The 14,001-nt window shown below is 41.9% G+C and overlaps 1 protein-coding gene across 1 annotated transcript in view; it reads left to right on the forward strand.

Moving 5' to 3' along the window:
* adcyap1b (adenylate cyclase activating polypeptide 1b) overlaps positions 1-14,001 on the forward strand; it is a 30,930-nt gene that overhangs the window by 547 nt on the left and 16,382 nt on the right. The window contains exon 2 of the mRNA XM_029703859.1: positions 7,285-7,416. Coding sequence (XP_029559719.1) covers positions 7,285-7,416 — 132 coding nt within the window. The remainder of the gene's footprint in view (positions 1-7,284; positions 7,417-14,001) is intronic.

A 14,001-nucleotide genomic window follows, 5' to 3' on the forward strand; every position in this document is an offset into this window, starting at 1 on the left:
TCCATCATATTACTACTTTACTCGAAAATTATCAAAATGTTTCTCTATAAACAAGTGGATTATTTATCTTAAGGCTTTCCTACTTATATATATATATATATATTTTTTTTTTAAAGATACAGATCTAAGTTCATTGGAATATGTGACTGACCGGCTCAAATTGGTCTGATGTAGCAAAATTCAAAATTGTTTTAAAAAAAAACATTTTTACATCAAAGTAGAGACTCAGAGCTACAAAATGTTATATCATACACTATTTTTGAGGCGCAATGAGAAAGTAATTCTGCTTTGAAAGTTTATAAACTTGTAAACTCACTTATGAGAAAAGGGCCTTTGAATGTTTTGGTACCTACTGGAGAGCTCTCCTTTGTCTACACCCATTCAGCATAGTTCACACCCTCTTAAGCCTTAGCCCCACCCATCTCGAAGGATTCACATGTGAGGTCATGTGCTAAACTGTGAGTAGTGTAGTAAAGATTAAGACTAAAAGTGGTAGTGCTCTACAATAAGGAAACATTCCAGGTAAACAGAAAATATTTGATGACACTAACCCAGACACACTTGTCTAAATTGATGCGTCATGTGAAAGAAATGCTATAACCCCCAGCCACATCCAGTGGTGGAAAAGTACTAAATTGTCATACTTGACTATAAGCATAAATCATTTCAAATTCCGTATATTTAGGGATATGCCTCCTGCTAGCGGGACACAAGCCAACAACATCCGGTGAAATTGGAGGGCATGCAATTCAAATAAATAATCATAATATTAAACATTCAGAAACATACAAGTATCTTATATCATTTAAAAGCTTAAATTCTTGTTAATCTAACTGCGTTGTCCGATTTCAAATAGACTTTACAGTGAAAGCAAATCATGCGATTCTCTGCGGACGGCGCCCCACATCAACATATCTTTCAACCAGCACAGGCTTCATAAAATCACAAACAGCAATTAAATAAATCACATACTTTTGAAGATCTTCCTCTGTTTGCAATCCCAAGGGTCCCAGCTAAAACATGAATGGTCATTTTGTTAAATAAAATCCTTCTTTATATCAAATCAAATGTATTTTATATAGCCCTTCGTACATCAGCTGAAATCTCAAAGTGCTGTACAGAAACCCAGCCTAAAACCCCAAACAGCAAGCAATGCATGTGAAAGAAGCACGGTGGCTAGGAAAAACTCCCTAGGAAAAACTCCCTAGAAAGGCCAAAAATCTAGGAAGAAACCTAGAGAGGAAGCAGGCTATGAGGGGTGGCCAGTCCTCTTCTGGCTGTGCCGGGTGGATATTATAACAGAACATGGTCAAGATGTTAAAATTTTCATAAATGACCAGCATGGTCAAATAATAATAATCATAGTAGTTGTCGAGGGTGCAACAAGCACGTCCGGTGAACAGGTCAGGGTTCCGTAGCCGCAGGCAGAACAGTTGAAACTGGAGCAGCAGCATGGCCAGGTGGACTGGGGACAGCAAGGAGTCATCATGCCAGGTAGTCCTGAGGCATGGTCCTAGGGCTCAGGTCCTCCGAGAGAGAGAAAGAAAGAAAGAGAGAAAGAGAGAATTAGAGAGAGCATATTTAAATTCACACAGGACACCGGATAAGACAAGAGAAATACTCCAGATGTAACAGACTGATCCTAGCCCCCAACACATAAACTACTGCAGCATAAATACTGGACGCTGAGACAGGAGGGATCAGAAGACACTGTGGCCCCATCCGATGATACCCCCGGACAGGGCCAAACAGGCAGGATATAACCCCACCCACTTTGCCAAAGCACAGCCCCCACACCACTAGAGGGATATCTACAACCACCAACTTACCGTCCTAAGACAAGGCCGAGTATAGCCCACAAAGATCTCCGCCATGGCACAACCCAAGGGGGGGCGCCAACCCAGACAGGAAGACCACGTCAGTGACTCGACCCACTCAAGTGACGCACCCCTCCCATGGACGGCATGGAAGAACACCAGTAAGCCAGTGACTCAGCCAGTTTAGTCAGTTTAGTTGGCACAATCGATTTCAGTAATCCACTCGTTCAACATGCAGACAAAGGAGACCAAAAACATAGAATTATATTGTTCTGGTGCTCTTCTCACCAAAACTCCAAATTCTTGCTTGTTTTTCAAAAAACAAGCCTGAAACCTTGAATAAAGACTGCTGACATCTAGTGGAAGCCATAGGAATTGCAATCTGGGAGACAGATGTACATAGAAACCATAGGTTTCCATTATAAGAGCCTGGGAGCGCAAAACAATTTTTGGGGTTGGATTTTCTTCGGATTTTCACCTGCCATATCAGTTCTGTTACAGTCTCAGATATTATTTTAACAGTTTTAGAAACTTCAAAGTGTTTTCCATAAAATGCTCCCAATTATATGTACATCCTGGCTTCTGGTCCTGAGTAATAGGCAGTTTACTTTGGACATGTATGTCAGGCAGAAATTCAGGAAACTAGACCCTATCCCTAATAACCAGACGGCACAATTATTTTTATTTTTTTTGACGGATAGCTAGGGGCACATGCCAACAATATTTTTATTTTTGATTATTTCACCTTTATTTAACCAGGTAGGTCAGTTGAGATCAAGTTCACATTTACAACTGCGACCTGGCCAAGATAAAGCAAAGTGACACAAACAACACAGTTACACATAGGATAAACAAACGTACAGTTAATAACACAATAGAAAAAGGCTATATACAGTGTGTGCAAATGAGGTAAGATAAGGTAGGTAAGGCAATAAATAGGCCATAGTGGCAAAATAATTACAATATAGCATTAAACACTGGAGTGATACATGTGCAGAAGATGAATGTGCAAGTAGAGATACTGGGGTGCAAAGGAGCAACAAAAAAATAACAATATGGGGATGAGGTAGTTGGGTGGGCTATTTACAGATGGGCTGTGTACAGGTGCAACGATCAGTAAGCTGCTCTGACAGCTGATGCTTAAGTTAGTGAGGGAGATATAAGTGTCCAGCTTCAGTGATTTTTGCAATTCGTTCCAGTCATTGGCAGCAGAGAACTGGAAGGAAAGGCAGCCAAAGAGGAGTTGGTTTGGGGATGACCAGTGAAATATACCTGCTGGAGCGTGCTGCTATGGTGACCAGTGAACTGAGATACGGCGGGGCATTACCTAGCAAAGACTTATAGATGACCTGGAGCCAGTGGGATTGGCGATGGATATGTAGTGAGGGCCAGCACACGAGAGCATACAGGTCACAGAAGTGGGTAGTATATGGGGCTTTGGTGACAAAACGGATGGCACTGTGATAGACTACATCCAATTTTTCTCAGTAGAGTGTTGAAGGCTCTTTTGTAAATGACATCGCCGTAGTCAAGGATCGGTAGGATAGTCAGTTTTACGAGGGTGTGTTTGGCAGAATGAGTGAAGGATGCTTTATTCCGAAATAAGAAGCCGATTCTAGATTTAGTTTTGGATTGGAGATGCTTAATGTGAGTCTGGAAGGAGAGTTTACAGTCTAACCAGACACCTAGGTATTTGTAGTTGTCCACATATTCTAAGTCAGAACCATCCAGAGTGGTGAAGCTAGACAGGCGGGCAGCTGCGGGCAGCGATCGGTTGAAGAGCATGCATTTAGTTTTACTTGCATTTAAGAGCAGTTGGAGACAAAGGAAGGAGTGTTGCATGGCATTGAAGCTCGTCTGGAGGTTTGTTCCTCTCTGGGACATGTGAGACGCTAGCGTCCCACCCGCGGGACACACTATTCAACAGCCAGTGAAATAGCAGGGCGGCAAATTCAAAACAACAAAAATCTCAATTCAAATTTCTCAAACATACAACTATTATATCCCATTTTTAAAATACACTTCTCGTTAATCCAACCACATTGTCCGATTGCAAAAAGGCTTTACGGCGAAAGCATAACATTAGATTATGTTAGGACATCACCTTGACAAGAAAATCCACACAGCCATTTTCCAAGCAAGTAGAGGCGTCACAAAAACCAGAAATACAGCTAAAATGAATCACTAACCTTTGATGATCTTCATCAGATGACACTCCCAAGACTCAATGTTACAAAATACATGTATGTTTTCTTTGATAAAGTTCATATTTATATCCATAAACCCCATTTACATTGGCGCGTGATGTTCAGAAAATGTATTCCCACCAAAACATCCGGTGAATGAGCACATCAATTTACAAAAATACTCATCATAAACGTTGATAAACTTTACAACAGTAATTGAAAGAATTATAGATATACTACTCCTTAATGCAACCGCTGTGTCAGATTTTAAAATAGCTTTTCGGCAAAAGCACATTTTTCAATATTCTGAGTACAGAGCTCAGCCGTCAAAGCAAGCTATAGCAGTTACCCGCCAAGTTCTGGAGTCAACTAAACTCAGAATTAGTATTATAAATCTTCCCTTACCTTTGCTGATCTTCGTCGGAATGCACTCCCAGGGCTCCCACTTCCACAAGAAATGTTATTTTTGTTCGAAATACTCCATATTTATGTCCAAATACCTCTGTTTTGTTTGCGCGTTCAGGTCACTAATCCAAAGGAATAACGCGAGAGCGCAGAACCAGAGATGAAAAGTCAAATAGTTCCATTACCGTTCATAGAAACATGTCAAATGATGTTTACAATCAATCCTTAGGGTCTTTTTAACATAAAACGTCAATAATATTCCAACCGGACAATAGCGTATTCATTACAGAGGAAAAAGAAGGAGAGGCGAGCCAATGTGCCCGCGCAGTAAACAACTCACTGGTCCCAGGCAGTCCACTGATTGACTGAGCTCCTATTCTCTGCCCAGTAACAGTAGATGGATGAAACAAGTTTCTAAAGGCTGTTGACCGCCAATGGAAGCCTTAGGAAGTGCAAAATGACCCCACAGACACTGTAGTTTGAATAGGGATTAGATAGAAGAACTACAAAGTCACTTCCTGGTTGGATTTTTCTCAGGTGTTTGCCTGCCATATGAGTTCTGTTATACTCACAGACATGATTCAAACAGTTTTAGAAACTTCAGAGTGTTTTCTATCCAAATCTACTAATAATATGCATATCCTACGTTCTGAGCCAGAGCGATAGGCAGTTTAATTTGGGCACGTTATTCATCCTAATTTCCGAATACTGCCCCCTGTCACTAAAAAGTTAAAACACTTCAGCGAGCAGACCTTTCTAATCGACCTGGCCCGGGTATCCTGGAAGGACATTGACCACATTTCGACAGTAGTGGATGCCTGGTTGTTCGTTAAAAGTGCTTCCTCACCATCTTAAATAAGCATGCCCAATTCAAAAAATGCAGAACCAGGAACAGATATAGCCCTTGCTTCACTCCAGACCTGACTGCCCTTGACCAGCACAAAAACATCCTGTGGCGTTCTGCATTAGCATCGAATAGCCCCCGCGATATGCAACTTTTCAGGGATGTTAGGAACCAATATACACAGGCACTTAGGAAATCAAAGGCTAGCTTTTTCAACCAGAAATTTACATCCTGTAGCACAAACTCCCAAAGGTTCTGGGACACTAAAGTCCATGGAGAATAAGAGCACCTCCTCCCAGCTGTCCACTGCACTGAGGCTAGGAAATACTGTCACCACCGATAAATCCATGATAATTGAGAATTTCGATAAGCATTTTTCTACGGCTTGCCTTGCTTTCCAACTGGCTAACCCTACCCCAGTCAGCAGCCCTGCTCCCCCCACAGCAACTTGCCCAAGCCTCCCCCATTTCTCTTTCACCCAAATCCAGATAGCTGATGTTCTGAAAGAGCTGCAAAATCTGGACCCCTACAAATCAGCTGGGCTAGACAATCTGGACCCTCTCTTTCTAAAATGATCTGCCGAAATTGTTGCAACCCCTATTACTAGCCTGTTCAACCTCTCTTTCGTATTGTCTGAGATCCCCATAGATTGGAAAGCTGCCGTGGTCATCCCCCTCTTCAAAGGGGGAGACACTCTAGACCCAAACTGCTACAGACCTATATTTTTCCTACCCTGCCTTTCTAAGGTCTTCGAAAGCCAAGTTAACAAACAGATTACCGACCATTTTGAATCCCACCGGACCTTCTCCGCTCTGCAATCTGGTTTCCGAGCTGGTCATGGGTGCACCTCAGCCACGCTCAAGGTCCTAAACGATATTATAACCGCCATCGATAAAAGACAATACTGTGCAGCCGACTTCATCGACCTGGTGTCTGGTCAGGCTGTAAACTCTCCTTACTGACACATTAAGCAATCTCAAATCCAAAATTAAATCTAGAATCGGCTTCCTATTTCGCAACAAAGCATCCTTCACTCATGCTGCCAAACATACCCTCGTAAAACGGACTATCGTACTGATCATTGACTTCAGTGATGTCATTTACAAAATAGCCTCCAACACTCTACTCAGCAAATTGGACAGTCTATCATAGTGCCACCCGTTTTGTCACCAAAGCCCCATATACTACCCACCACTGTAACCTGTACGCTCTTGTTTGGTGGCCCTCGCATGATATTCATCGCCAAACCCAATGGCTCCAGGTCATCTATAAGTCTTTGCTAGGTAATGCCCCGCCTTATCTCAGCTCACTGGTCACAATAGCAGCACCCACCCGTAGCACGTGCTCCAGCAGGTATATCTCACTGGTCATCCCCTAAGCCAATTCCTCGTTTGGCCGCCTTTCCTTCCAGTTCTCTGCTGCCAATGACTGGAACAAACTGCAAAAAAATCACTGAAGCTGGAGACTCATATCTCCCTCACTGACTTTAAGCACCAGCTGTCAGAGCAGCTCACAGATCACTGCACCTGTACACCTGCCCATCTGTAAATAGCCCGTCCAACTACCTCATCCCCATACTGTTATTTTCTTTATTTATTTTGCTCCTTTGCACCCCAGTATCTCTACTTGCACATTCATCTTTTGCACATCTATCACTCCAGTGTTTAATTGCTATATTGTAATTATTTCGCCACTATGGCCTATTTATTGCCTTACCTCCCTTATCCTACCTCATTTGCACACACTGTATAGAAATGTTCTATTGTATTATTGACTGCATGTTTGTGTATTCCATGTGTAACTCTGTTGTTGTTTATGTTGCACTGCTTTGCTTTATCTTGGCCAGGTCACAGTTGTAAATGAGAACTTGTTCTCAAGTAGTCTACCTGGTTAAATTAAGGTGAAATAAAAAAAATATTTTTTTTTTTGTTATAGCCTACGTTTGTTATTTTCTTTCATGTATACAGAATGTGTTTTAATGTGTTGACTTCTTTCCAATAGGTTATTTACACCATTGTTTTTATCATTCCAGACTTGAAAATGAAGTGTATGAAGAGGAGGGGAATATGTTAACCGACATATCTTTTGACAACGATCAGATATCGATACGAAGCCCACCTTCTTTAGATGACATTTACACATTGAAGTTCCCGACAGAGAAAAGGTAGAGAACTGAATTATGATTCTACAGAAGAATGATGAGGGCAATCTCATTACTCATACCTTTTCGATTTTGCATATTTGTGACCCACCACCTGGATTTGGTCTTATGTAGCAAAATGTGAAATGGTGTTTTTTACATTAGATAAAAGTAGAGACTCAGAGCTACAAAATGGTAGATCATACACTGCATTTGAGGAACAATGGGAAAGCAATTCTGCTTTGAAAGTTGATCAACTTGTAAACTCACTTTTGAGAAAATCGCCTTTGCATGTTTTGGTATCTAGTCAAGAGCTCTGCTTTGTCTACACCCATTCAGCATCATTCACACCCTCTTAAGCTTTAGCCCCACCCATCTCGTTTCGCTCTCAGAGCGCTCTGACCGATGATTTGTTTACATCTGGATAACATGAAAACAGCCTAACAATCTCTGCTGGCAACAATTTATTTACGCTTTTTTACAGACATTTACTGACACGGGACATATTCAACGGGAGTTGTACACATGTCACTTAACGTCAGCTAACGAGCCAGCAAGCTAACGTTAGCTAGTTAAACAACAATGAACAAAGTGCAAACAATGCCACAATGCTGGGGGCTAACCAAACAGGTTCAACGTTAGCTACAGTTGAAGTCGGAAGTTTACATACAACTTAGCCAAATACATTTAAACTCATTCCTTCACAGTTCCTGACATTTAATCCTAGTAAAGATTCCCTGTTTTAGGTCAGTTAGGATCACCACTTTATTTTAAGAATGTGAAATGTCAGAATAATAGTAGAGAGAATGATTTATTTCAGATTTTATTTCTTTCATCACATTCCCAGTGGGTCAGAAGTTTACATACACTCAATTAGTATTTGGTAGCATTGCCTTTAAATTGTTTAACTTGGGTCAAACGTTTCGGGTAGCCTTCCACAAGCTTCCCACAATAAGTTGGGTGAATTTTGGCCCATTCCTCCTGACAGAGCTGGTGTAACTGAGTCAGGTTTGTAGGCCTCCTTGCTCACACACACTTTTTCAGTTCTGCCCACAAATTTTCTATGGGATTGAGGTCAGGGCATTGTGATGGCCACTCCGATACCTCCGATCATTGTCCATTTGGAAGACCCATTTGCGACCAAGCTTTAACTTCCTGACTGATGTCTTGAGATGTTGCTTCAATATATCCACATAATTTTTCTGCCTAATGATGCCATTTATTTTGTGAAGGGCACCAGTCTCTCCTGCAGCAAAGCACCCCCATAACATGATGCTGCCACCCCCGTGCTTCATGGTTGGGATGGTGTTCTTCAGCTTGCAAGCCTCCCCCTTTTTCCTCCAAACATAACAATGGTCATTGTGGCCTAACAGTTCTATTTTTGTTTCATCAGACCAGAGGACATTTCTCAACAATGTACAATCTTTTTCCCCATGTGCAGTTGCAAACCGTAGTCTGGCTTTTTTATGGTGGTTTTGGAGCAGTGGCTTCTTCCTTGCTGAGCGGCCTTTCAGGTTATGTCGATATAGGACCCATTTTACTGTGGATATAGATACTTTTGTACCTGTTTCATCCAGCATCTTCACAAGGTCCTTTGCTGCTGTTCTGGGAATGATTTGCACTTTTCGCACCAAAGTACATTCATCTCTAGGAGACAGAATGCGTCTCCTTCCTGAGCGGTGTGACGGCTGCGTGGTCCCATGGTGTTTATACTTGCGTACTATTGTTTGTACAGATGAACGTGGTATCCTCAGGCGTTTGGAAATTACTCCCAAGGATGAACCAGACTTGTGGAGGTCTACAGTTTTTTTCTGAGGTCTTGGCTGATTTCTTTTGATTTCCCCATGATGTCAAGCAAAGAGGCACTGAGTTTGAAGGTAGGCCTTGAAATACATCCACAGGTACACCTCCAATTGACTCAAATGATGTCAATTAGCCGATCAGAAGCTTCTAAAGCCATGACATCATTTTCTGTAATTTTCCAAGCTGTTTAAAGGCCCAGTCAACTTAGTAAACTTCTGACCTACTGGAATTGTGATACAGTGAATTATAAGTGAAATAATCTGTCTGTAAACAATTGTTGGAAAAATTACTTGTGTCATACACAAAGTAGATGTCCTAACCGACTTGCCAAAACTATAGTTTGTTTTTGAAAATGAGTTTTAATGACTCCAACCTAAGTGTATATGAACTTCCGACTTCAACTGTAGCTAACATTAGGCTCTAACTGGAAAAGCAAACGGCTCTGGGATCTGAATAATAACGCCAGCTACGGACCTAGCCAGCTAATGTTAGCTAGCTAGTTAGCTAACAGTACACTGTAGCTTAAGACATATAGCTAGCTAGCTAGCTAAGTAAACAATGAACCTAGCTCGGTAAACAACGTTGTTTAACCAGCTAACGTTAGCTAGTTAAACAACAATGAACAAAGTGTCAACAATGCCACAGTGCTGTGAGCTAACCAACCATGTTCAATGTTAACTAGTTAACATTAGGCTCCAACTAGAAAAGCAAACATCTCTGGGAAATGAGTAGCTAGGGAGCCAGCCAGCTAATGTTAGCTAGCTAGCTAACAGTACACTTTAGCTTGAAATTCAACACTTTCTGTCAAAATTAGAAACGCGTAATATCTGAAAATGTAGCTAGCTAACGCTAGACTATATTACCTGTTTACATCATCATGCATGATGGACGCGTCTCCCTGTCATGGCAGCCATGCCACAGTTGCCCTTAGTTTGAAGATGCAATCCTGTGGCAGGTGTTTTCTCCATCTCTTTAGCTAGCATACTCTAATTCCACTGATTTCAAAACTTGATCCTCCAGAGAGTGGAGAGCAACACTTAGCTATGAAACTCCACTACACAATACATAAATAAAAAAAAGCCACGTTCAACAGGATTACCAACACAGACTGAGGACCTCAAATAGACAGAAGCCTTCTACATGGCAGACCAATCCGAATCCATCTGTACACATGTCCAGCCCACTCATTATCTCAGCCAATCATGGTTAGTGGGAAGGTTGCTGTTTTTTTCTGTGGCTAAACCAACAAAGCTTGTAATTTAACAATTGTATTTGTATTTACAGATGGATTTCAAGTTTGTTGTTAAGGCACATGCAAGTTCACATGTTCGAGAAGGCATTTCTGCCCATAAAAGCGTTTTGATAAAAATGTAATTTTTTTTATGTTCAAACGGCTCTCCTGTGAAGGTGTGACATGAGACATACGCCTAGTTTCCTGAATTGGGTCACATTTTGCCTCCTTTGTTGTCAAGAGTTTATTATGTTTTGTGTTTGTTATTTTCGTATTTGAATATGTTGATATGATACATAAAACAAATAGAGAAATAGATGTGTAGATTACCATTTCCTACTTTGGAGGACTTGAATGTGTTGTCTGCCTGTTTCCAGTGGAAACTGAAGCAAATTGTGTTCTTGGGGTTCTGATTCTAATGTGTCTAGTGTTGTGTTGGGTTTCCGATTGTAATGTGTCTAGGGTTGTGATTCTCTATTGTGTCTAGGGTTGTAGTGTTGTGTTTTACATTTTAGTAATTTAGCAGACGCTCTTATCCAGAGCGACTTACAGTAGTGAATGCATACATTTCATAAACTATTTCTCCGTACTGGTCCCCCGTGGGAATCGAACCCACAACCCTGGCGTTGCAAACACCATGCTCTACCAACTGAGCCATACGGGAGGGGGTTCTGGTTATAACGTGTCTAGGGATGTGTTGTGTAGGATTCTGATTCTCCATTGTGTCTAGGTTTATAGTGATGTTTTCTGTAGGGGTTTTGATTCTAATGTGTCTAGGGATGTGTTGTGTAGAGGTTCTGATTTGAATGTGTCTAGGGTTGTGTTATGTCTGGGTTCTGATTCTAATATGTCTAGTGTTCTGTAGGCTCTGATTCTAATGTGTCTAGGGTTGTATTGTTGTGTTGGGGTTCTGATTCTAATGTGTCTAGTGTTCTGTAGGCTCTGATTCGAATGTGTCTAGGGATGTGTTATGTAGGGGTTCTGATTCTAATGTGTCTAGGGTTGTGTTGTTGTGTTGGGATTCTAATGTGTTCAAGGATGTGTTGTATAGGGGTTCTGATTGTAATGTGTCTAGGGTTGTGTGGTTGAGTAGGGGTTTGGATTCTAATGTGTCTAGGGTTGTGTTGGTGTGTTGGGGTTCTGATTCTAATGTGTCTAGGGTTGTGTTGTTGGGGTTCTGATTCTAATGTGTCTAGGGTTGTGTTGGTGTGTCGGGGTTCTGATTCTAATGCATCTAGGGTTGTATTGGTGTGTTGGGGTTCTGATTCTAATGTGTCTAGGGTTGTGTTGGTGTGTCGGGGTTCTGATTCTAATGTGTCTAGGGTTGTGTTGTTGGGGTTCTGATTCTAATGTGTCTAGGGTTGTGTTGGTGTGTCGGGGTTCTGATTCTAATGTGTCTAGGGTGGTATTGGTGTGTTGGGGTTCTGATTCTAATGTGTTCAGGGTTGTGTTGTATGGGGTTCTGAGTCTAATGTGTCTAGGGTTGTATTGGTGTGTTGGGGTTCTGATTCTAATGTGTCTAGGGTTGTGTTGGTGTGTCGGGGTTCTGATCCTAATGTGTCTAGGGTTGTGTTGGTGTGTCAGGGTTATGATTCTAATGTGTCTAGGGTTGTGTTGGTGTGTCGGGGTTCTGATTCTAATGTGTCTAGGGTTGTGTTGGTGTGTTGGGGTTCTGATTCTAATGTGTCTAGGGTTGTATTGGTGTGTTGGGGTTCTGATTCTAATGTGTTCAGGGTTGTGTTGTATGGGGTTCTGATTCTAATGTGTCTAGGGTTGTATTGGTGTGTCGGGGTTCTGATTCTAATGTGTCTAGGGTTGTGTTGTATGGGGTTCTGATTCTAATGTGTTCAGGGTTGTGTTGTATGGGGTTCTGATTCTAATGTGTCTAGGGTTGTATTGGTGTGTTGGGGTTCTGATTCTAATGTGTCTAGGGTTGTGTTGTATGGGGTTCTGATTCTAATGTGTTCAGGGTTGTGTTGTATGGGGTTCTGAGTCTAATGTGTCTAGGGTTGTATTGGTGTGTTGGGGTTCTGATTCTAATGTGTCTAGGGTTGTGTTGGTGTGTCGGGGTTCTGATCCTAATGTGTGTAGGGTTGTGTTGGTGTGTCAGGGTTCTGATTCTAATGTGTCTAGGGTTGTGTTGGTGTGTAGGGGTTCTGATTCTAATGTGTCTAGGGTTGTGTTGGTGTGTTGGGGTTCTGATTCTAATGTGTCTAGGGTTTTGTTGGTGTGTCAGGGTTCTGATTCTAATGTGTCTAGGGTTGTGTTGTATGGGGTTCTGATTCTAATGTGTCTAGGGTTGTGTTGTTGGGGTTCTGATTCTAATGTGTCTAGGGTTGTGTTGGTGTGTCGGGGTTCTGATTCTAATGTGTCTAGGGTTGTATTGGTGTGTTGGGGTTCTGATTCTAATGTGTTCAGGGTTGTGTTGTATGGGGTTCTGATTCTAATGTGTCTAGGGTTGTGTTGGTGTGTCGGGGTTCTGATTCTAATGTGTCTAGGGTTGTGTTGTATGGGGTTCTGATTCTAATGTGTTCAGGGTTGTGTTGTATGGGGTTCTGATTCTAATGTGTCTAGGGTTGTATTGGTGTGTTGGGGTTCTGATTCTAATGTGTCTAGGGTTGTATTGGTGTGTTGGGGTTCTGATTCTAATGTGTTCAGGGTTGTGTTGTATGGGGTTCTGATTCTAATGTGTCTAGGGTTGTATTGGTGTGTCGGGGTTCTGATTCTAATGTGTCTAGGGTTGTGTTGGTGTGTCGGGGTTCTGATTCTAATGTGTCTAGGGTTGTGTTGTATGGGGTTCTGATTCTAATGTGTCTAGGGTTGTGTTGTATGGGGTTCTGATTCTAATGTGTCTAGGGTTGTGTTGGTGTGTCAGGGTTCTGATTCTAATGTGTCTAGGGTTGTGTTGTATGGGGTTCTGATTCTAATGTGTCTAGGGTTGTATTGGTGTGTTGGGGTTCTGATTCTAATGTGTTCAGGGTTGTGTTGTATGGGGTTCTGATTCTAATGTGTCTAGGGTTGTGTTGGTGTGTTGGGGTTCTGATTCTAATGTGTCTTGTGTTGTGTTGTTGAGTAGGGGTTTGGATTCTAATGTGTCTAGGGTTGTATTGGTGTGTTGGGGTTCTGATTCTAATGTGTCTAGGGTTGTGTTGGTGTGTTGGGGTTCTGATTCTAATGTGTCTAGGGTTGTGTTGTTGGGGTTCTGATTCTAATGTGTCTAGGGTTGTGTTGGTGTGTTGGGGTTCTGATTCTAATGTGTTCAGGGTTGTGTTGTATGGGGTTCTGATTCTAATGCATCTAGGGTTGTGTTGGTGTGTTGGGGTTCTGATTCTAATGTGTCTAGGGTTGTGTTGGTGTGTCGGGGTTCTGATGCTAATGTGTCTAGGGTTGTGTTGTATGGGGTTCTGATTCGAATGTGTCTAGGGTTGTATTGGTGTGTTGGGGTTCTGATTCTAATGTGTTCAGGGTTGTGTTGTATGGGGTTCTGATTCTAATGCATCTAGGGTTGTGTTGGTGTGTCGGGGTTCTGATTCTAATGTGTCTAGGGTTGTGTTGGTGTGTCAGGGTTCTGATTC

The sequence above is a fragment of the Salmo trutta genome, chromosome 21 (genome assembly GCF_901001165.1).
Source record: "Salmo trutta chromosome 21, fSalTru1.1, whole genome shotgun sequence".
Classification (NCBI taxonomy): domain Eukaryota; kingdom Metazoa; phylum Chordata; class Actinopteri; order Salmoniformes; family Salmonidae; genus Salmo; species Salmo trutta.